Genomic DNA, 16,328 nt, shown 5'->3' on the forward strand with positions numbered 1-16,328 from the left:
TGTGTTTGTTTTTGTTTTTTCGCATTTTAAGCATTCACTTGTCATTTTCTTGAGTTTGCTTTGGCATGGCATTTCGGGAATATGGAATTCGACCTAACAGCCAATCGACCCATGTACAACTGAATTTCAGTTTAAACAAAATCGTATGAGCAAGTCTAGAAATCAGTTCCATAAGATGAAAAAGGGCACATTAAAAATATTAAAACAACATGACTTAAAATGTTTTAAAAGCCTTTGTATATTATAGAGGCCCTCACTTAGGAGCAAAACCTATGTTTTATCTTATATAGATACGTTTAGTGGCGTCATGTGTAATGAGCATTAGTTCTGGAAATATATGAAAGTGAAATAATCAGTGGGAACATTTTATTGGATTCCATAATGACTGCTCTTGACCATATATGAAATTGCTCTTCGTATATTCCTTAATGACTATTATTATAATTGCTAACAAGAGTAAGCATTTGTTTGTTTTGTGTTTTTAGGGACTTGAAACTGGACAATGTACTCTTGGACATGGAAGGACACATAAAAATAGCAGACTTTGGTATGTGCAAAGAGAACATGTTTCAAGATGGAAAGACCAGCACCTTCTGTGGTACCCCAGATTATATAGCTCCTGAGGTAAGTACACTCTCTCTGATAAATATTAATAACGAAAATAGAAATATTTAACCAGAAAAGGTACATTTTATGGCCTAGATGTTATTACATAACATATTAACATTTTTATTGGTAAAGAAAAAGGGATAAGTTCATCTTGCCACCGATTTAACTTGTAACTCTGAGACACAGAAGGCAGGCAAAATCGATGTAAAACATTAGAAATTATTACAGCACCCGAGATCTGATTAATTTGATTCTAATTGGTAGGTGGTACTAGATTTTAAATTTATTTGTTGTTAATTGATGGGGGTCTTGTCTATTAATTTGTTGTTAATTGGTGTGTGGTAAGGTCTATATTGCATAACAAACACATATGATTAAAAAATGCTCAAATACCTTTCACTTTCAATCACTTTTTGTTTACGTTTATACATTTTATACCAATATTTTGTTAGAGTATTTTAGGTAAAGTATTTCTAGTTTAAAGAAATATTTCTGGATTTTTAGAGGTCAGCTAATTTTCAGTAAGGAAACAAGACATTTGTTGTTGGGTCTGTCGAAATGATTGCATCATCAGTCTTTTATAGTACACTTTTCAGAGAATCGTTTGTGGCCTAGTTTGTACTTCTAGAATTAACCTTTATGGGCAAACCACTTTGTGAACAAGTTATATAAACCTTTAGCAATGAGTACTAGGGTGCATATAGTGAAGAATAATCTGTTCTGGCCAAAAACTAAAAATACAAGTTTGAGGAGGGAAAAATTAAGTTTCCTCCTGAAAAGCTATATTTCTGATTCATGTACATTCTAATTTCTTGACAGTTTGTGCTTAACAAACTGTATTTTATGTTATTTTTGTTAAGTACTGTCTTGTTTAAAGCCTGCTAATAAAACAATCTGTTCTTGAAATGTTCTCCCTGTCTTCCAACAGTCGTTTTATTCATTGGTTGTACTTTTCTCATTATATCATTCTGTCACAGATTTTACTGGGCCAAAAATACAATTATTCAGTTGACTGGTGGTCATTTGGGGTCCTTCTTTATGAGATGTTAATTGGCCAGTCACCATTTCATGGCATAGATGAAGATCAACTATTCCAGTCTATACGCATGGATGATCCAATGTATCCACGTTTCCTCAGCAAGGAAGCAAAAGACTTATTAGTCATGGTAAGCCCAGCATTGTAATTTACAGTTTTACAGCTCTCAGTGTTTATTTATAGACTAGAAAAGATGCTTATGTGTTGTTACAGTTCTATGAATTAATAAGTAGGAAGCTGCACGCATCTGTTGTAGGAAATCTTCTTTTGTATTTAGTGTATAAAGATTTATATGAAGCGAATACGGAATGCTCCTTTCTACCATTGTTATATGTCGGCATCCATTCAATATTGTCATTTTGTCTAATGACCTAATGTGACATAGAATCCAAACGCATATCAGCAAGAACGTTCTTCTGAGTTGGAGGATGAATTGCATTCAAGCAGTACTTGGGCTGCAGTTAAATAGTTTTGCAGTACATGGTGCTTATTTGCTTAAATACATTTTCATTATATCACTTTAAATGATATTTACTTTTTAAAGGATCACTATAGTGTCAGGAAAACAAACTCGTTTTCCTGACACAATATAACCCTTAGGCCCCCCAACCCTCAGGGCCAACCTCCCACTGGACTGAAGGGGTTAAAACCCCTTCAGCTACTTACCTTTATCCAGCACCGGACTTCCTTGGCGCTCGTGACTTCTCCTCCCACTCCGACGTCGGCTCCCCAGTAGAGCGGAATGCGCATGCGCGGCAAGAGCCGTGCGCACATTCAAACAGTCGATAGCAAAGCATTTATCAATGCTTTCCAATGGACGTTCTGCACGCTGAATGTGATTTTCACATCCAGCGTCGCAGAAGCGCCTCTAGCGGGTGTCAGGAAGACAGCCACTAGAGGCTGGATTAACCCTGCAATGTAAATATAGCAGTTTCTCTGAAACTGCTATGTTTACATGTGAAGGGTTAAACCCTGGAGGACCTGACACCCAGAACACTTAATTGAGCTGAAGTGGTCTGGGTGACTATAGTGTCCCTTTAAATCCTACTCTGTACCTGCAATAATTTACTATATATATGGTAGTTTCTGATATTACACCTTCATTAGCAATATAATTCTGAAGACTTGGTTTAATAGCCTTTTTAAACCTGTCACTGCGGATGACAACACTGTAGCATAATATTCTTTCATTACAGCTGTCAACTAATTGCTACATAGTAACAATATAATAACAATCACCTGACAGCTATTAGACATGTACAATTAGTTTCAAAACTAATTGAATTTTGTCCAAATTTCAACCAGTTCGGAAGCGTAAAATGTCCAAATCGCCACAACACTAAAATTAAGTGAAAAAGAATGACTCAATAGCGAATTGAACTGATTCTGGATTGTGGCGAAGTGCCCTTCACCACTTGTGCCTGGAGAGGACTAATTGCCAGCCTCCTGCCTTGTGACTATGGCCCCTGGGAGATTTTGCCAGCTAAAAACTCTATTTTAGCAGTTTGCATTTTAAAAGACTCTTTCTGCTCCTGTAAATTATATTGGAGCAGTTCTGCAACTTTAAATTGGCACTTCGGATACAGCCGAAGTGCCGAAGTGGTCGAAGTGGCCGCCATTCGACAACCAAACACGTGGTGGCGGCAGCCATTTTAATTAATTCGAACACGGTCAGGGGTGTTTTGCCATCGAGTTCATGGAACTAAAATTGGATACTCGATGAACACTGCTGAAGTTTTACCTTCCCTGGAACTAACTCATTCGACAATTCGAACGCCGTTCCACAATTCGAATGCCTGCCGTTCGCCTATTTGAACTATATTTAACATGGGAAATAGACCGGCCGCACAGCCTGATTCTCTGGAACTCTTTTGGGCATGAAAACGTGCATGCGGTCGGTCAAAATATGATTTTTGGATATGTTTGTCCCCTAAATATGCTGATTCAGAAAATTTAAAGTTTATTAATATTGGATGTATAATCATCAAGTTATAAAAGTTGTATAAAAAGTATGTTTTTTGCTTGGAGATAATTGAGTTAATCCAGCCATTAAACTCAATTATCTCCCAAGCAGAGGGGAGGAATTTGTTGTAATGAATGGGAGTGTTTTACCGTGTGTCTGTAAATAATTGGTTGTTGAATTTATGTTGTCAGTGCCCCACAAGGTCCGCATGGTTGGTAACCTTGTTGGAAAAATTGTATAAAAGAAGCAATAAAGCCTCAGTGCATTCAGATCTTCTTACCCTCAACTTGTAGCCTTGTCTCTTGTTGTAGGGAACAGCTATACCAGTTATATCACTGCTAGCTCTTGTAAGAGCTCTCTTCAGCTATACTCTCCTGCAGGAGAGCCCCAGCTATACTCTCCTGGAGGAGAGCCCCAGCTATACTCTCCTGGAGGAGAGCCCCAGCTATACTCTCCTGGAGGAGAGCCCCAGCTATACTCTCCTGGAGGAGAGCCCCAGCTATACTCTCCTGGAGGAGAGCCCCAGCTATACTCTCCTGGAGGAGAGCCCCAGCTATACTCTCCTGGAGGAGAGCCCCAGCTATACTCTCCTGGAGGAGAGCCCCAGCTATACTCTCCTGGAGGAGAGCCCCAGCTATACTCTCCTGGAGGAGAGCCCCAGCTATACTCTCCTGGAGGAGCGACCCAGCTATACTCTCCTGGAGGAGCGACCCAGCTATACTCTCCTGGAGGAGCGACCCAGCTATACTCTCCTGGAGGAGCGACCCAGCTATACTCTCTTGGAGGAGAGCCCCAGCTATACTCTCCTGGAGGAGAGATCCTTTCCATACGCTCCTGGATCCAGAAGTTGGAGTCCCAGGGTGGGAAGGAGATGGCGAGATCCCAACCAAGCTGTGGCGGTTCCTGGAGTCTGTGGTGCCTGTGGCGTCAAGTGTGGTGCTGATGGTCCTTGAGCAGCGCTAGGAGCATCCCTCGGCAGAGGTGGTCCGTCACATGGATCTATTCATTTTGATAAAGAGTTATCTACTGAACAACTGAACGCGCAAAATTAAGAAAAGGCATTTTCCTCTGGAGTTATTGACTAGTTCCGGATTTTGTCCTGTTGGATAGAATCCAGATTTTGTCCTGTTGGATAAAAAATTTCCGAATTCCAACCACATTGGCAATTCTTATATTTACTAAACCCAAACGAGGTTAGAATTCAATCTCCCCAAGCGAATCTGCAGCACTCAGCAGGATGCACTGCCAGGGCCGGACTGGGGATTCCAAAGCAGCCCTGGAAAAAAAATCTATGCCAGCCCCATAAGTCATTGCGCCATATATTGTCGCATGTAAAATGTAAGGCTATGTCTTGCCACCCTAGATGATTGATATATATATATATATATTGCTTTTTCCCAATATAAAATATTGGTCCTGTCAGTCCTTTAAGAACTGATTTTGGGGGCGTAGATGCTGTCTTTGCAACCTTGCAAATAAAGACTGTGCTGATTCTGAGAAACAACATTGTTTACATTTTTCAGTAAAAATGTCAATTATACAGTAAGCATACTCACATGCAGACACAGACAATCTCACTGACACAAGCTGATTGATACACACACACACACACAAGCAAGCCCACTCACTAGCAGGCACACACACAAACACAGCTTAATGTAGTGGTTCTGGTGTCTATAGCCTGTCCCTGCAGGCTTTTCAATATAAACAGACTTTTTAGAGAAAAGGCAGTGTTTACATTGCTTCCTAGTGACAGACACTAGAGTTGCTTCCTGTGGTCAGTGTGGATTGGCTGAGATCATCAAGAGGCAGGGCCAGTCGAGGGGAGACCAGCACGACGTGGGGAAAAAAAAGGTGAGTAAAAACACACATACACACACACATACCATGACACAGACAGACACACACACACACACCATGACACAGACAGACAGACACACACAATGACACTGTAATGATATTGATGTTACAAAGTTTTGGAGTCCAGTAGCCAGATCAGCAATGTTTTCTGCCAGAGGTAGCCACTCGTTACCCAGGTGGTTGAGCCCCTGAGCCTTGAGTGGCCTTCTGGTCTTAAGCAGAGATGGGAGACTGGAACAGAGAGATGATAATCGTAGTGAGGCAAGCCGAGGTCAGTGGGAAGGAGAAGCAGCAAAGTCAAAACGGTCCAAAATCAGCAACAGGTAGGAGAAACAGGAACAAGCTTGATTAGAGAGTACAGGAACCACAATAATCTGGCAAAGGTACAGAGACAGGAAGTGGCTTTTATAGGCCAAGAACCAGACACATGACCAGACACAGCTGAAGAGACTTGTCACTGATACCAATGCTGTAGAGTCAAGGTTACCAGATCTCAGGTACATTTGCAAAAGGCAGGCTGGTGTACTGGTAAGGAAGAGGTTTAGCAGCATGTAAACCAGGGTTCGAAACCCAGCAGAGTCAGTTCCTCACATTACTCCCACCTCTACAGGCGCAGCCTCTGGATGCCCTATTTCCTGGTTTAGCAGGGTACTGTGCATGGAAAGACTGAAGAAGATCAGGAGCATGAATATTGTTCACTGGTTCCCACGATCTATCTTCTTCACCATAGCCTTTCCAATGAACCAAATATTGAAGCTTGTTGCGGAATATCCTGGAGTCAAGAATTTTTTCCACCTTGTATTCATCTTCACCATCCACGAGGACTGGTGGTGGGGCAGGCAGGGCTCGACCAGGGAAAGTATTTTCATGAAAAGGTTTAAGCAGTGCAACGTGAAACACCGGATGTATTTTCATGGAATCTGGAAGTTGCAGACGGAAGGTGACAGCATTGATCTGAGCGATGATCTCAAAAGGTCCCATGAACTTTTGACTCAATCCTAAGCTTAAGATTCTTTGTTGACAGCCAAACCTTGTCACCAACATGATAAACTGGGGCCTCCTTTCTATGCCTATCAGCAGCTCTTTTGTAACATTCCTGAGCCTCCGAAAGAGTCTTCTTCAACAGTTCTTGGGAATCTCGTAAGGCGGTTAGCCGGTCAGTGACTGCAGGAATGGAAGTAGTAATTGGGAGACTCACTAGAAAGTTTGGATGGTAACCATAATTAGCAAAAAATGGGCTCAGAGAAGTGGAGCAGTGTTGGGCATTGTTATAGGCAAATTCCGCCATGGGTAGAAAATCCAGCCAGTCATCCTGCAGGTAACTAATATAGCACCGCAAATATTGTTCTAAAGTCTGGTTGGTTCGCTCAGTCTGTCCATTACTTTGTGGATGAAAAGCTGACGACAGATTTACATTAATACCTAGAATAGAACAAAAATATTTCCAAAAATGAGATGTAAACTGCACTCCCCTGTCAGAAATTACTTCATCAGGCACTCCATGCAAGCGAAATATTTCCTGAATAACTAGGTCAGCAGTCTGTTTAGCTGAAGGGAGACCACGAGCTGGTATGAAATGACTCGTCTTAGTTAACCGGTCCACAACAACAAGAATGGTAGTGTGTTCCTTAGAGGGAGGTAGTTCCACAATAAAGTCCATGGATATAGATCCCCAGGGGCGATGAGGAATAGGAAGAGGCTGAAGCATGCCAACAGGGGATGAGTGAGGAGTCTTATGTCTGGCACATACATCACAAGAGGACACATACTTCTTAACATCCTCATAATATTTAGGCCACCAAAAGGATCGGGTAAGTAGTTCTTGTGTCTTTCGGATTCCTGGATGACCTGCTGGTTTTGAGTCATGGTAGAGACGTAAAACGTCCAGTCGCACTGATTCTGGAACAAACAGACGTTGTTGAAAAATCCAAAACCCATTAAGCATGGTCATATGAAGATCACGAGGAGGATCACGAAAAACTGGATCTTCAGCGTAGCCCTTTTTAATGCGAGACATTAGATCAGAAGGAAAGGTAACTCCTAAAAATCTACTCTTAGGCAAGATGGTGGCTTTGGTTACTGTAGTATGGAGGGGGTCAGCTATCCTAGACAAGGCATCTGCCTTGCCATTTCTGGAACCAGGGCGGTATGAAATCAAAAAATTAAACCTTGAGAAAAATAGGGACCAGCGTGCTTGTCTGGCTGACAGTCTCTTAGCTGATTGAATACATTCCAGATTTTTGTGATCTGTGAGGACAGTAATTGGATGGGTGGCTCCCTCCAAGAGATGTCTCCATTCGGCAAAGGCAGCTTTTATAGCCAAAAGTTCTTTATTCCCTATGTCATAATTTCTTTCTGCTGGTAACATCTGGCGGGAATAGAAGGCACATGGATGTAACAACATCTTAGGTCCAGTCCTTTGAGACAGTATAGCCCCAACAGCTGAATCAGAAGCATCTACCTCTACAGTAAATGGCAATTCTGGCTGAGGATGTACCAGGATAGGGGCAGATGTAAACAGAGTCTTTAATCTGGAAAATGCAGTGTCAGCCTTATTGGACCACTGAAAAGGAGTCCCTTTACGTGTAAGTTCAGTGATAGGTGTAATAACGGCAGAGAAATTCTTAATGAAACGCCTGTAAAAATTGGCAAACCCCACAAATCTCTGAATATCTTTTTCATTCTTGGGGATGGGCCAGTCCAGCACAGCTTTAATTTTACTTGCGTCCATACTTAAACCTTTAGGAGTTATTACATATCCCAGGAATTGAATTTCTGTTTGTTCAAACTCACATTTTTCCAGTTTAATGTATAGGTGGTGGGTACGAAGGCGCTCAAGAACAATGCAGACCTGTTTTCTGTGATTTTCAAGATTATCAGAAAATATCAGGATATCATCCAAATATGCCACAACAAACTGATCCAGGAGATCCCGTAGTACATCATTGATTAGATGCTGAAAAGTTGCAGGGGCATTACAAAGCCCAAATGGCATTACTAGATATTCGTAATGTCCGTACCTGGTTCTGAAAGCTGTTTTCCATTCATCATTTGGTCTTATGCGAACCAGATTATATGCCCCCCGTAGATCAAGCTTCGTAAATATTTTAGCTGAGCGAAGTCTCTCCAGAAGTTCAGGAATGAGAGGCAAGGATTAGCGGTTTTTAACAGTGATTTTATTAATGTCCCTGTAATCGACACATGGCCGTAGACTGCCATCTTTCTTTTCTACAAAGAATATAGGAGCTCCTGCTGGAGAAGTAGATGGTCGAATAAAGCCTTTGGCAAGATTTTCTTGTATGTATTCACGAAGTGCTTTCAATTCAGGCTCAGAAAGGGAGTATATACGGCCAAATGGGATAGCAGCTCCAGGTAGCAGCTCTATGGGGCAATCATAAGGCCTGTGAGGTGGAAGCTGATCAGCATTCTTCTTATCACAGACATCTGCAAAATCCCGATATTGTAGAGGAAGCTTAGTTAAGTTTGTATCAACCATATTATTAATTGTTGTGGCAACAGGTGTTGCCTTAGAGGGTTGACAATTCATTAAGCAGTGTTCTGAAGGAAAGGACAAAGTTCTAGTCTTCCAATCAATCTGTGGGTTATGCAGAGCAAGCCAGGGTATACCCAAAATCACTGGAAACTGTGTTGAGGAAATTAGGTGGAAAGATATAGACTCATGGTGATTCACTTCCAGAATCAATTTTAAGGGCACAGTCTCATGTGTAACCGGGCCTGACGTAAGTGGAGAACCGTCTACTGTTTCCATTAACACAGGTGAAGATTTAGGGATAGACTGAATCTTTTTTCCTGCTGCAAATTTAATATCCATAAAGTTTCCGCCTGCTCCAGAATCTATCATAGCTGTAGTTGAAATTTTATTATCACCATATTGCAAAGTGATAGGCACCACCAAATGAGGATGTTGAGTCATCATACCCTCTTCACCCTGAGCCAGAGAAAACAAGGGTTGTGTGACAGAATCCAGTTGGTCTGAAATCTGGGATTGGTGTTGAATCTGTGCACCCTCAGCAGTCATAGCTATTGTTCTTTTAGACTTGCTAGGGCAATTGATGGCATAATGCCCTGCACTACCACAATACAGGCATAAATTGTGAGTGCGTCGCCACTGTTTTTCTTCATTGGATAATGACCCTCTTATTAGATCTACCTGCATAGCCTCAGGTTCAGAGTCTGTAGGTGTTTGTGGGGTCGGAGTAGAAATTCTTGAATAGAAAGTAGGAGTAGCACTTGGTTTAAAAGAGCCCTGTCTTTCCAATCTTCTTTCTGAAAGTCTCCGATCAATACGGATAGCCAACCGCACAAATGCATCAAACTCAACAGGAAGATCAACACGAGCTAGCTCATCTTTTATAGCTTCTGAGAGACCCATCCGGAAGTGGAACCTCTGGGCTGATTGGTTCCAAGTAGTATCAGCAAACCACTGTGTGAATTCAGCAGCATATTCAGCCACAGAGCGCCTCCCTTGATGTAAATGAAGGAGAGTGGCTTCTGCTGTAGCACAGCGATTGGGGTCATGAAAAACTAGGCACATGGCCTCAAGAAAGTCTTTTAAATTTCCCAAGACTGGACTGTCCTGTTCCAGAAAAGGGGAGCCCCAAGCCAGGGCTTCATCTTTGAATAGGGAGAAAATAAATCCCACCTTCTCTCTTTCAGATGGAAAACGGTTAGGTAACATCATGAGATGCAAACGGCATTGATTTAGGAAACCCCTAAATTTTTTGCGGTCTCCTCCAAATTTTTCTGGTAGAGGCAAGCGGGCATCTTGTGCAGGTGTAACAGTAGTAGCAGCAGCAGCCGCAACATCATGTGCCCTGTAGCTGGTAAGCTCACTATGCATTGATCGAACTTCATTTTGCAGTTCAGCTACCTGATCTTGCAGCACTTGAATGGTCTGTGCCTGGGTCTGCATAGTTCTTGCATTATAAGCAACCTGCTGGGCCAATGCAGAATCTGATCCGACGGTCTCCATTAATGGGCCAGATTATTCTGTATTGATATTGATGTTACAAAGTTTTGGAGTCCAGTAGCCAGATCAGCAATGTTTTCTGCCAGAGGTAGCCACTCGTTACCCAGGTGGTTGAGCCCCTGAGCCTTGAGTGGCCTTCTGGTCTTAAGCAGAGATGGGAGACTGGAACAGAGAGATGATAATCGTAGTGAGGCAAGCCGAGGTCAGTGGGAAGGAGAAGCAGCAAAGTCAAAACGGTCCAAAATCAGCAACAGGTAGGAGAAACAGGAACAAGCTTGATTAGAGAGTACAGGAACCACAATAATCTGGCAAAGGTACAGAGACAGGAAGTGGCTTTTATAGGCCAAGAACCAGACACATGACCAGACACAGCTGAAGAGACTTGTCACTGATACCAATGCTGTAGAGTCAAGGTTACCAGATCTCAGGTACATTTGCAAAAGGCAGGCTGGTGTACTGGTAAGGAAGAGGTTTAGCAGCATGTAAACCAGGGTTTGAAACCCAGCAGAGTCAGTTCCTCACAGACACACACAGACAATGACACAGACACACACACACACACACCATGACACAGACACACACACACACACTGACACACATAATTTCTACCTGTGTTCTGGCGGCCGCATGGGGAGCTCATGATACCTATGCATGTGTGCTGTGTATGGGGGCTGCTTGTGTAATTGTGTGTGTGGAGGATATGTCACATTGCGTGTTTGGTGTGTGGCGCTGCTTCTGGTATTGCATGTGAGAGGATGCTTGTGGAGTTGTGTGCATGTATGTGGATTGTCAGTGGTGCTGTGGTCGTGAAGACTGTGTGTGTGTTTGTGTGTGGGCTACTTGAAGAAGGGGAGGCTTCTTCTACAGCTCTGTGTATATCTAGGAGTGTGGGTGGCTTCCCTGGGGTCCAGTGGGGACCGGACATGCGAAATACAGGTCAAGGACAGGAGCTGCAATAGCTGCTGCTGGCTGCTATACTCCTGTGCGGATTCCCATTCACAAGTGCTGGAATTAAGTGATCTGAGATACCTTCCTTTAAGTGCTGCAATGTGCAAATTGAGCATTGTTCCTCAAAACTTGCAATCCCCGCTCGGTTTGCACTAGCAGATATCTGAAGTTCCACTAGGACTTCTCACTGACCACAGCCTGTTTGGCTCTGGCAGACGTGCCATTGGTTGCTGACCCTGATATAGGGTATCAAGAAAAAGCCCTAGTTCCCTTTAAAAAATTATATATAATATGTATGGGTGCACTTAAACAAAAAGTGGAAAATTGTGGTAGAATGCATGCATAGCAAAAATGCCAAAAAGGCATTGGTCACAAACGCATTGTATCTCAAAATAGCCAAAATAGCCTTGGTCCGTAAACGAACACTATAGGGACAGGAATACAAATGTGTATTCCTGTCACTATAGTGTTAAAAACGCAGTTTAGACCTTTTTTCTGAAAAGGCAGTGTTTACATTAAAATGCCCGCAGGCAGAACACCAGAACAACTAACAACTACATTAAGCTGTAGTCGTTCTGGTGACTATAGTGTCCCTCTAAGGGGTTTAACAAAATGTACAAACATCAAAATAAATCTGAGAACTGTATGAGTTTAAAAATAGGTGACATTTTATATAACTTTCTAGTTTTGTGTTTATTATTTTTGAGATTTTTTTTTACTATGCTTTATGAGCTAAGACAGGATCATGCATACATTCTAAAAATGATTTAAGCCACCACTGTGCAAAATGATCCACTATATTTGCATAAACTGTCCTTGTAATGACAATACTGATAATAAAAGCCTACCCTAATGTGACAGGTTAACAAATATTATTAAAGTAATCAAAAAAAGGATTGTTACTTATATGTACAAAATGACCATCATTTTTATAAATGTACTTTTTTTTAGCTCTTTGTCAGAGAACCAGAACGAAGGCTTGGAGTAAAAGGCAATATTCGCCAACATTGCTTCTTTGAACAGATTGATTGGGAGCTGTTAGAAAACCGAAAAATTGAGCCACCATTTAAACCTAAAGTGGTAAGAGTTTATGTTCCAAATGTACCTTTTTATCATTTTATCAATGCCCCACTACAAAGTAGAACCATTACTGAAATTGGGAAATGGCAACATGGAATGTGACAGAGAGCGCGGGTCCTGTAATATTTGAACCAAACAAGTTTTACCTTTTAACATAGTCTTCATCCACACTTCCCCTATAACATACCTTCTAGAAATGCCTCCCACATTGCTGTCTTACCATACCATTACCCAATAGACTATTGTCCAGTCATAAACCCTATAGACAACTCTATGGAAGCAAGAATCTGTAATGTATCCTACCATTTTTTGTTAGTGTCACAGATGTGGATCAATCCTCTACCCTTCTTTTTCTAAGCATTACTTATATACCCTTTCTGCAAGGTTGGGAGAGTGTCCGCAGTTACCTGTAATTCAGGGGACTGGTATAAACTCTGGGGAGCCCATGGTATTATATATATAAACTAGTTCCAAGGAATCGAGTGTTTAATCTTGCATAGCTAGATATTGTAAAATAGATTTATTCTTTGTGAATTACTCTTTTTATAACTTTCTAGAAATCTGCAAATGACTGCTCTAATTTTGACAAAGAATTCCTAAATGAGAAACCAAGATTGTCAAGTAGTGATGCTCGGCTGATTAATAGCATGGACCAAGATATGTTCAAAAACTTTTCATTTGTAAATCCCAAAATGGAAACTGTAATCTGCTGAGGAGATCTCACAGTGTGACCCATCGACTGGAGTTGTCCTACAAATGGCTATCAAAAAACATTTTATTCCACATGATGACAGCCATCCTTCAAGTAGAAATGGCAACCACAAATAGATTTCAGGGCATGCAATATATACTGTGATTTGTATAGGTTATTAACTTTCCAAATGTTGTATTAATCTAGACAACACCAATGTTCTAGTTATATGTCCGTAGCCAGTGCATAAACTAGATGTTCATAGTGTATAAAATATTAGGATCTAATGTCTATGTGCATGCGCAACAAAAAACATAGGTGCTGTACCTTTGTCATATTGAGAAATGGTATGAGCTGATTTAGATATAAGAATAGAAGTTGGCCCAGAAAGTTACACTGTATGACTTGATTTTCTAGATAGTCAAAATATTAACCAGGGACTGTGCTTTTTAGCTTGTCACTAATTTCCAAGTATGTCCTGAAATCTAGATGCTATTATTACCCATTGTATTTTGTGCTTTGTTTATTAACCTCTACATCTTGACAGGCTGTATTGACCTTGCCGAATCAAACATGTGACTGAGATACAACAGTTAGGAGTTTATTCACTAAAATCTGAACAGTAGTAAATTAAAATCCAAATGGCAACATTTAAACTAAAATATCCAACCTGTGACTATAGCTCAGGGGTTCTCAAACTCCGGCCCCCCAGACGTTGCTGAACTACAACTCCCATGATTCTCTGGCTATCTATGTAACTCAAAGAATCATGGGAGTTGTAGTTCAGCAATATCTGGGGGGCCGGAGTTTGAGGACCCCTGCTATAGCTGGAGAATATTTCCAAAACGTTCACTTATATTTACTACAATTCCAGGTTCAGGAAATAAACTCCATATATGTCTATTTATCCATGGATAAATAAACCTGGGAGGAAAAAACAATTGACTCTATTATCTTTGACAGAATGACACAATTTACCCTGTATTTTATAATGGCTCTGAATGCCAACTATATGTGGTTATTTTTCATTTTATACAATCCAGTATTAGAGTGCCCATCTGGTACAAAAGTTAAAAATACATAATTGTAGAGTTAGGTATTTAGCTTTCCAATATTTTATGGCTATAGTTTATTGTAAGTATTTGTAGAATTTAGAACGGTTTGTCGTCATACCTAGGGACGATACTCCCTGCCTCTACTTTACTTTACTACTTTAGCTGTAAGCGGTGCAGGGCTTAACTCAATGAGAGCTAAAGTAAGCTCCCAAGCAGGAGCTTCATTCTCTCTGGCTGACATAGAAGAGTTGGGGAGCAGTGCCCGATGGACCCCAGGTAAAAAATCAAACTGTTCTAAAATAGTTTGACTACTTGCAATGGGAAGGGCACTCTTGGTAAGATAGCCACTATAGTGCACTTTAGTGATTGTGGTGTTTGAAGTGTCCCTTTAATACAAATGTAAAATAAAATAGAGCAATACACGAAAATAATTTTTTTATAAGAGATGATTTTCAATGTTTTATTCAAAGGTGTATAAACCTTTAATACTGATTCATACAATTTGTCTTGCAAACTCCTTAATACTAAAGTCATATCATGAAAATCTATTAATGGGTTCTCTCAATTCAGCCACTATCAGCACGTTACCAATGGCAAAAAAACACGTGTTTTCTGACAATTTTTTATTTTTCAAAGAAATCATGCAGAGTTGTCTCCAATAAAAGAAAAATGCAGTAGACATATATATTATCGGATCCGTATGTAAATAGAATTAGAAAATGATTTTTTTTTTTTTTTTTTTAGAAAAGTTCAGCTACTAAGAAATTAATGTGTGCTATTTAGAAAACTCTAATACATTGAGTTTACTTATTCCATAACTCCATGTTCTTATTTTAAAACAATACCCAGAAATGTGGCATAACATTGGTATCCAATGATTAGCATTTTCTGTCTCGTGAGATAAAACTATGAAATTTAAAATTTTGCAGTAGTCTGTGCATGGCTCTTCATGATAACAAAGCATTTAATATGTAAAATAATCATTTCACACAAATGTACAATAATAAACATTAATAAAAAAAACAGAATAATTTGAATAAAGACTGTTTTTTGGAAGTATAAGTATTTTGGCATATGTAGAAAATCACCAAATAAGAAAAAAAAATTATTATTGTATTGTTAGTTTTGTAGCCAGGTACTTTGGGCACCGCACAGCTTTTTACATGTTTAAATCATTGTAGTTTTTGATCACAAAAACATGTTTTTGCAGAATGTTGTACCATAAGCTTGCCTACCTAGCCATGCCTTCACATACAAGAAAAATAATTCCTTATCAGTATATGTATGCAGTGGGGTATCCTGGTTTTGTGCTGCCCTAGGCCCTTTACCTCCCCCCCAGCCTCCTTACCTTTGGGAATGCTGGGGGGGGTTCTCTTTCTCCCTGGTGGTCCAGTGGCTGCTATGCTGGGATGCTGGGCTGGGCAGGTGGGCGGCTGGCGAGGGAGCACTTCCTATGAGCGGTCTGCTCAGCTCCCTCGCACGCCGCCCGCAGAGTGAGGCTGGGAGCCGGAAGATGACGTCATATTCCGGCTCCCAGCCTCACTCTGCGGCGCGCGAGAGAGCTGAGCAGACAGCTCAGAGGAAGTGCTCCCTCGCCAGCCGCCCAGCAGCCCGCACGCCAGCGCCGCACGCCCAGCAGCCCAGCATGTCAGTTAGCCGCGAGGCTAACAAGGCATTTGCCCTGGGCATTTGGGGGCTGGGTTTTTTGCCGCCCCCTGGAAAATGCCGCCCAAGGCAAATGCCTTGTTTGCCCCGCGGCTAAAATGTCCCTGTAATGTATGCAGCTCAGGCACTGAAAGCTGGAAGCCAAGCAACCTGCATTTGAAGACACAAACATCCTGGAAAACCCATCATAAAGATATTACTATCTACATGCCTGTTTATTTGAATGTCTGCAGTTTTATTGTATATTACAGTAAGATTATAAGCAAAGCAGTCTGCATTAGCAGCATGTATACACTCAATAGGCACACATGTAGTGATATTTTATAACCCAAAAAGTAATAAATTGAAAGTAAACGCAAAGTGTATGAATAAACATTCCCCTCCTTGGTTTGTTTTCAATAAACCACTTTAAATCTAAGACCAAAGAATAA

General features: G+C 41.0%; 1 protein-coding gene across 3 annotated transcripts in view; it reads left to right on the forward strand.

Annotated features, from left to right (window-relative positions):
- Positions 1-13,879, forward strand: part of PRKCQ (protein kinase C theta) — a 114,766-nt gene extending 100,887 nt beyond the window's left edge. For all 3 annotated transcript variants that reach the window (XM_063448281.1, XM_063448280.1, XM_063448282.1), the window contains 4 exons: positions 486-624; positions 1,587-1,775; positions 12,358-12,486; positions 13,044-13,879. In XM_063448281.1, the coding sequence (XP_063304351.1) occupies positions 486-624; positions 1,587-1,775; positions 12,358-12,486; positions 13,044-13,199 (613 nt within the window). In that variant the 3' untranslated portion in view covers positions 13,200-13,879. The remainder of the gene's footprint in view (positions 1-485; positions 625-1,586; positions 1,776-12,357; positions 12,487-13,043) is intronic.
- Positions 13,880-16,328: the final 2,449 nt, after the last annotated feature.

Source organism: Pelobates fuscus, chromosome 3, assembly GCF_036172605.1.
Source record: "Pelobates fuscus isolate aPelFus1 chromosome 3, aPelFus1.pri, whole genome shotgun sequence".
Classification (NCBI taxonomy): domain Eukaryota; kingdom Metazoa; phylum Chordata; class Amphibia; order Anura; family Pelobatidae; genus Pelobates; species Pelobates fuscus.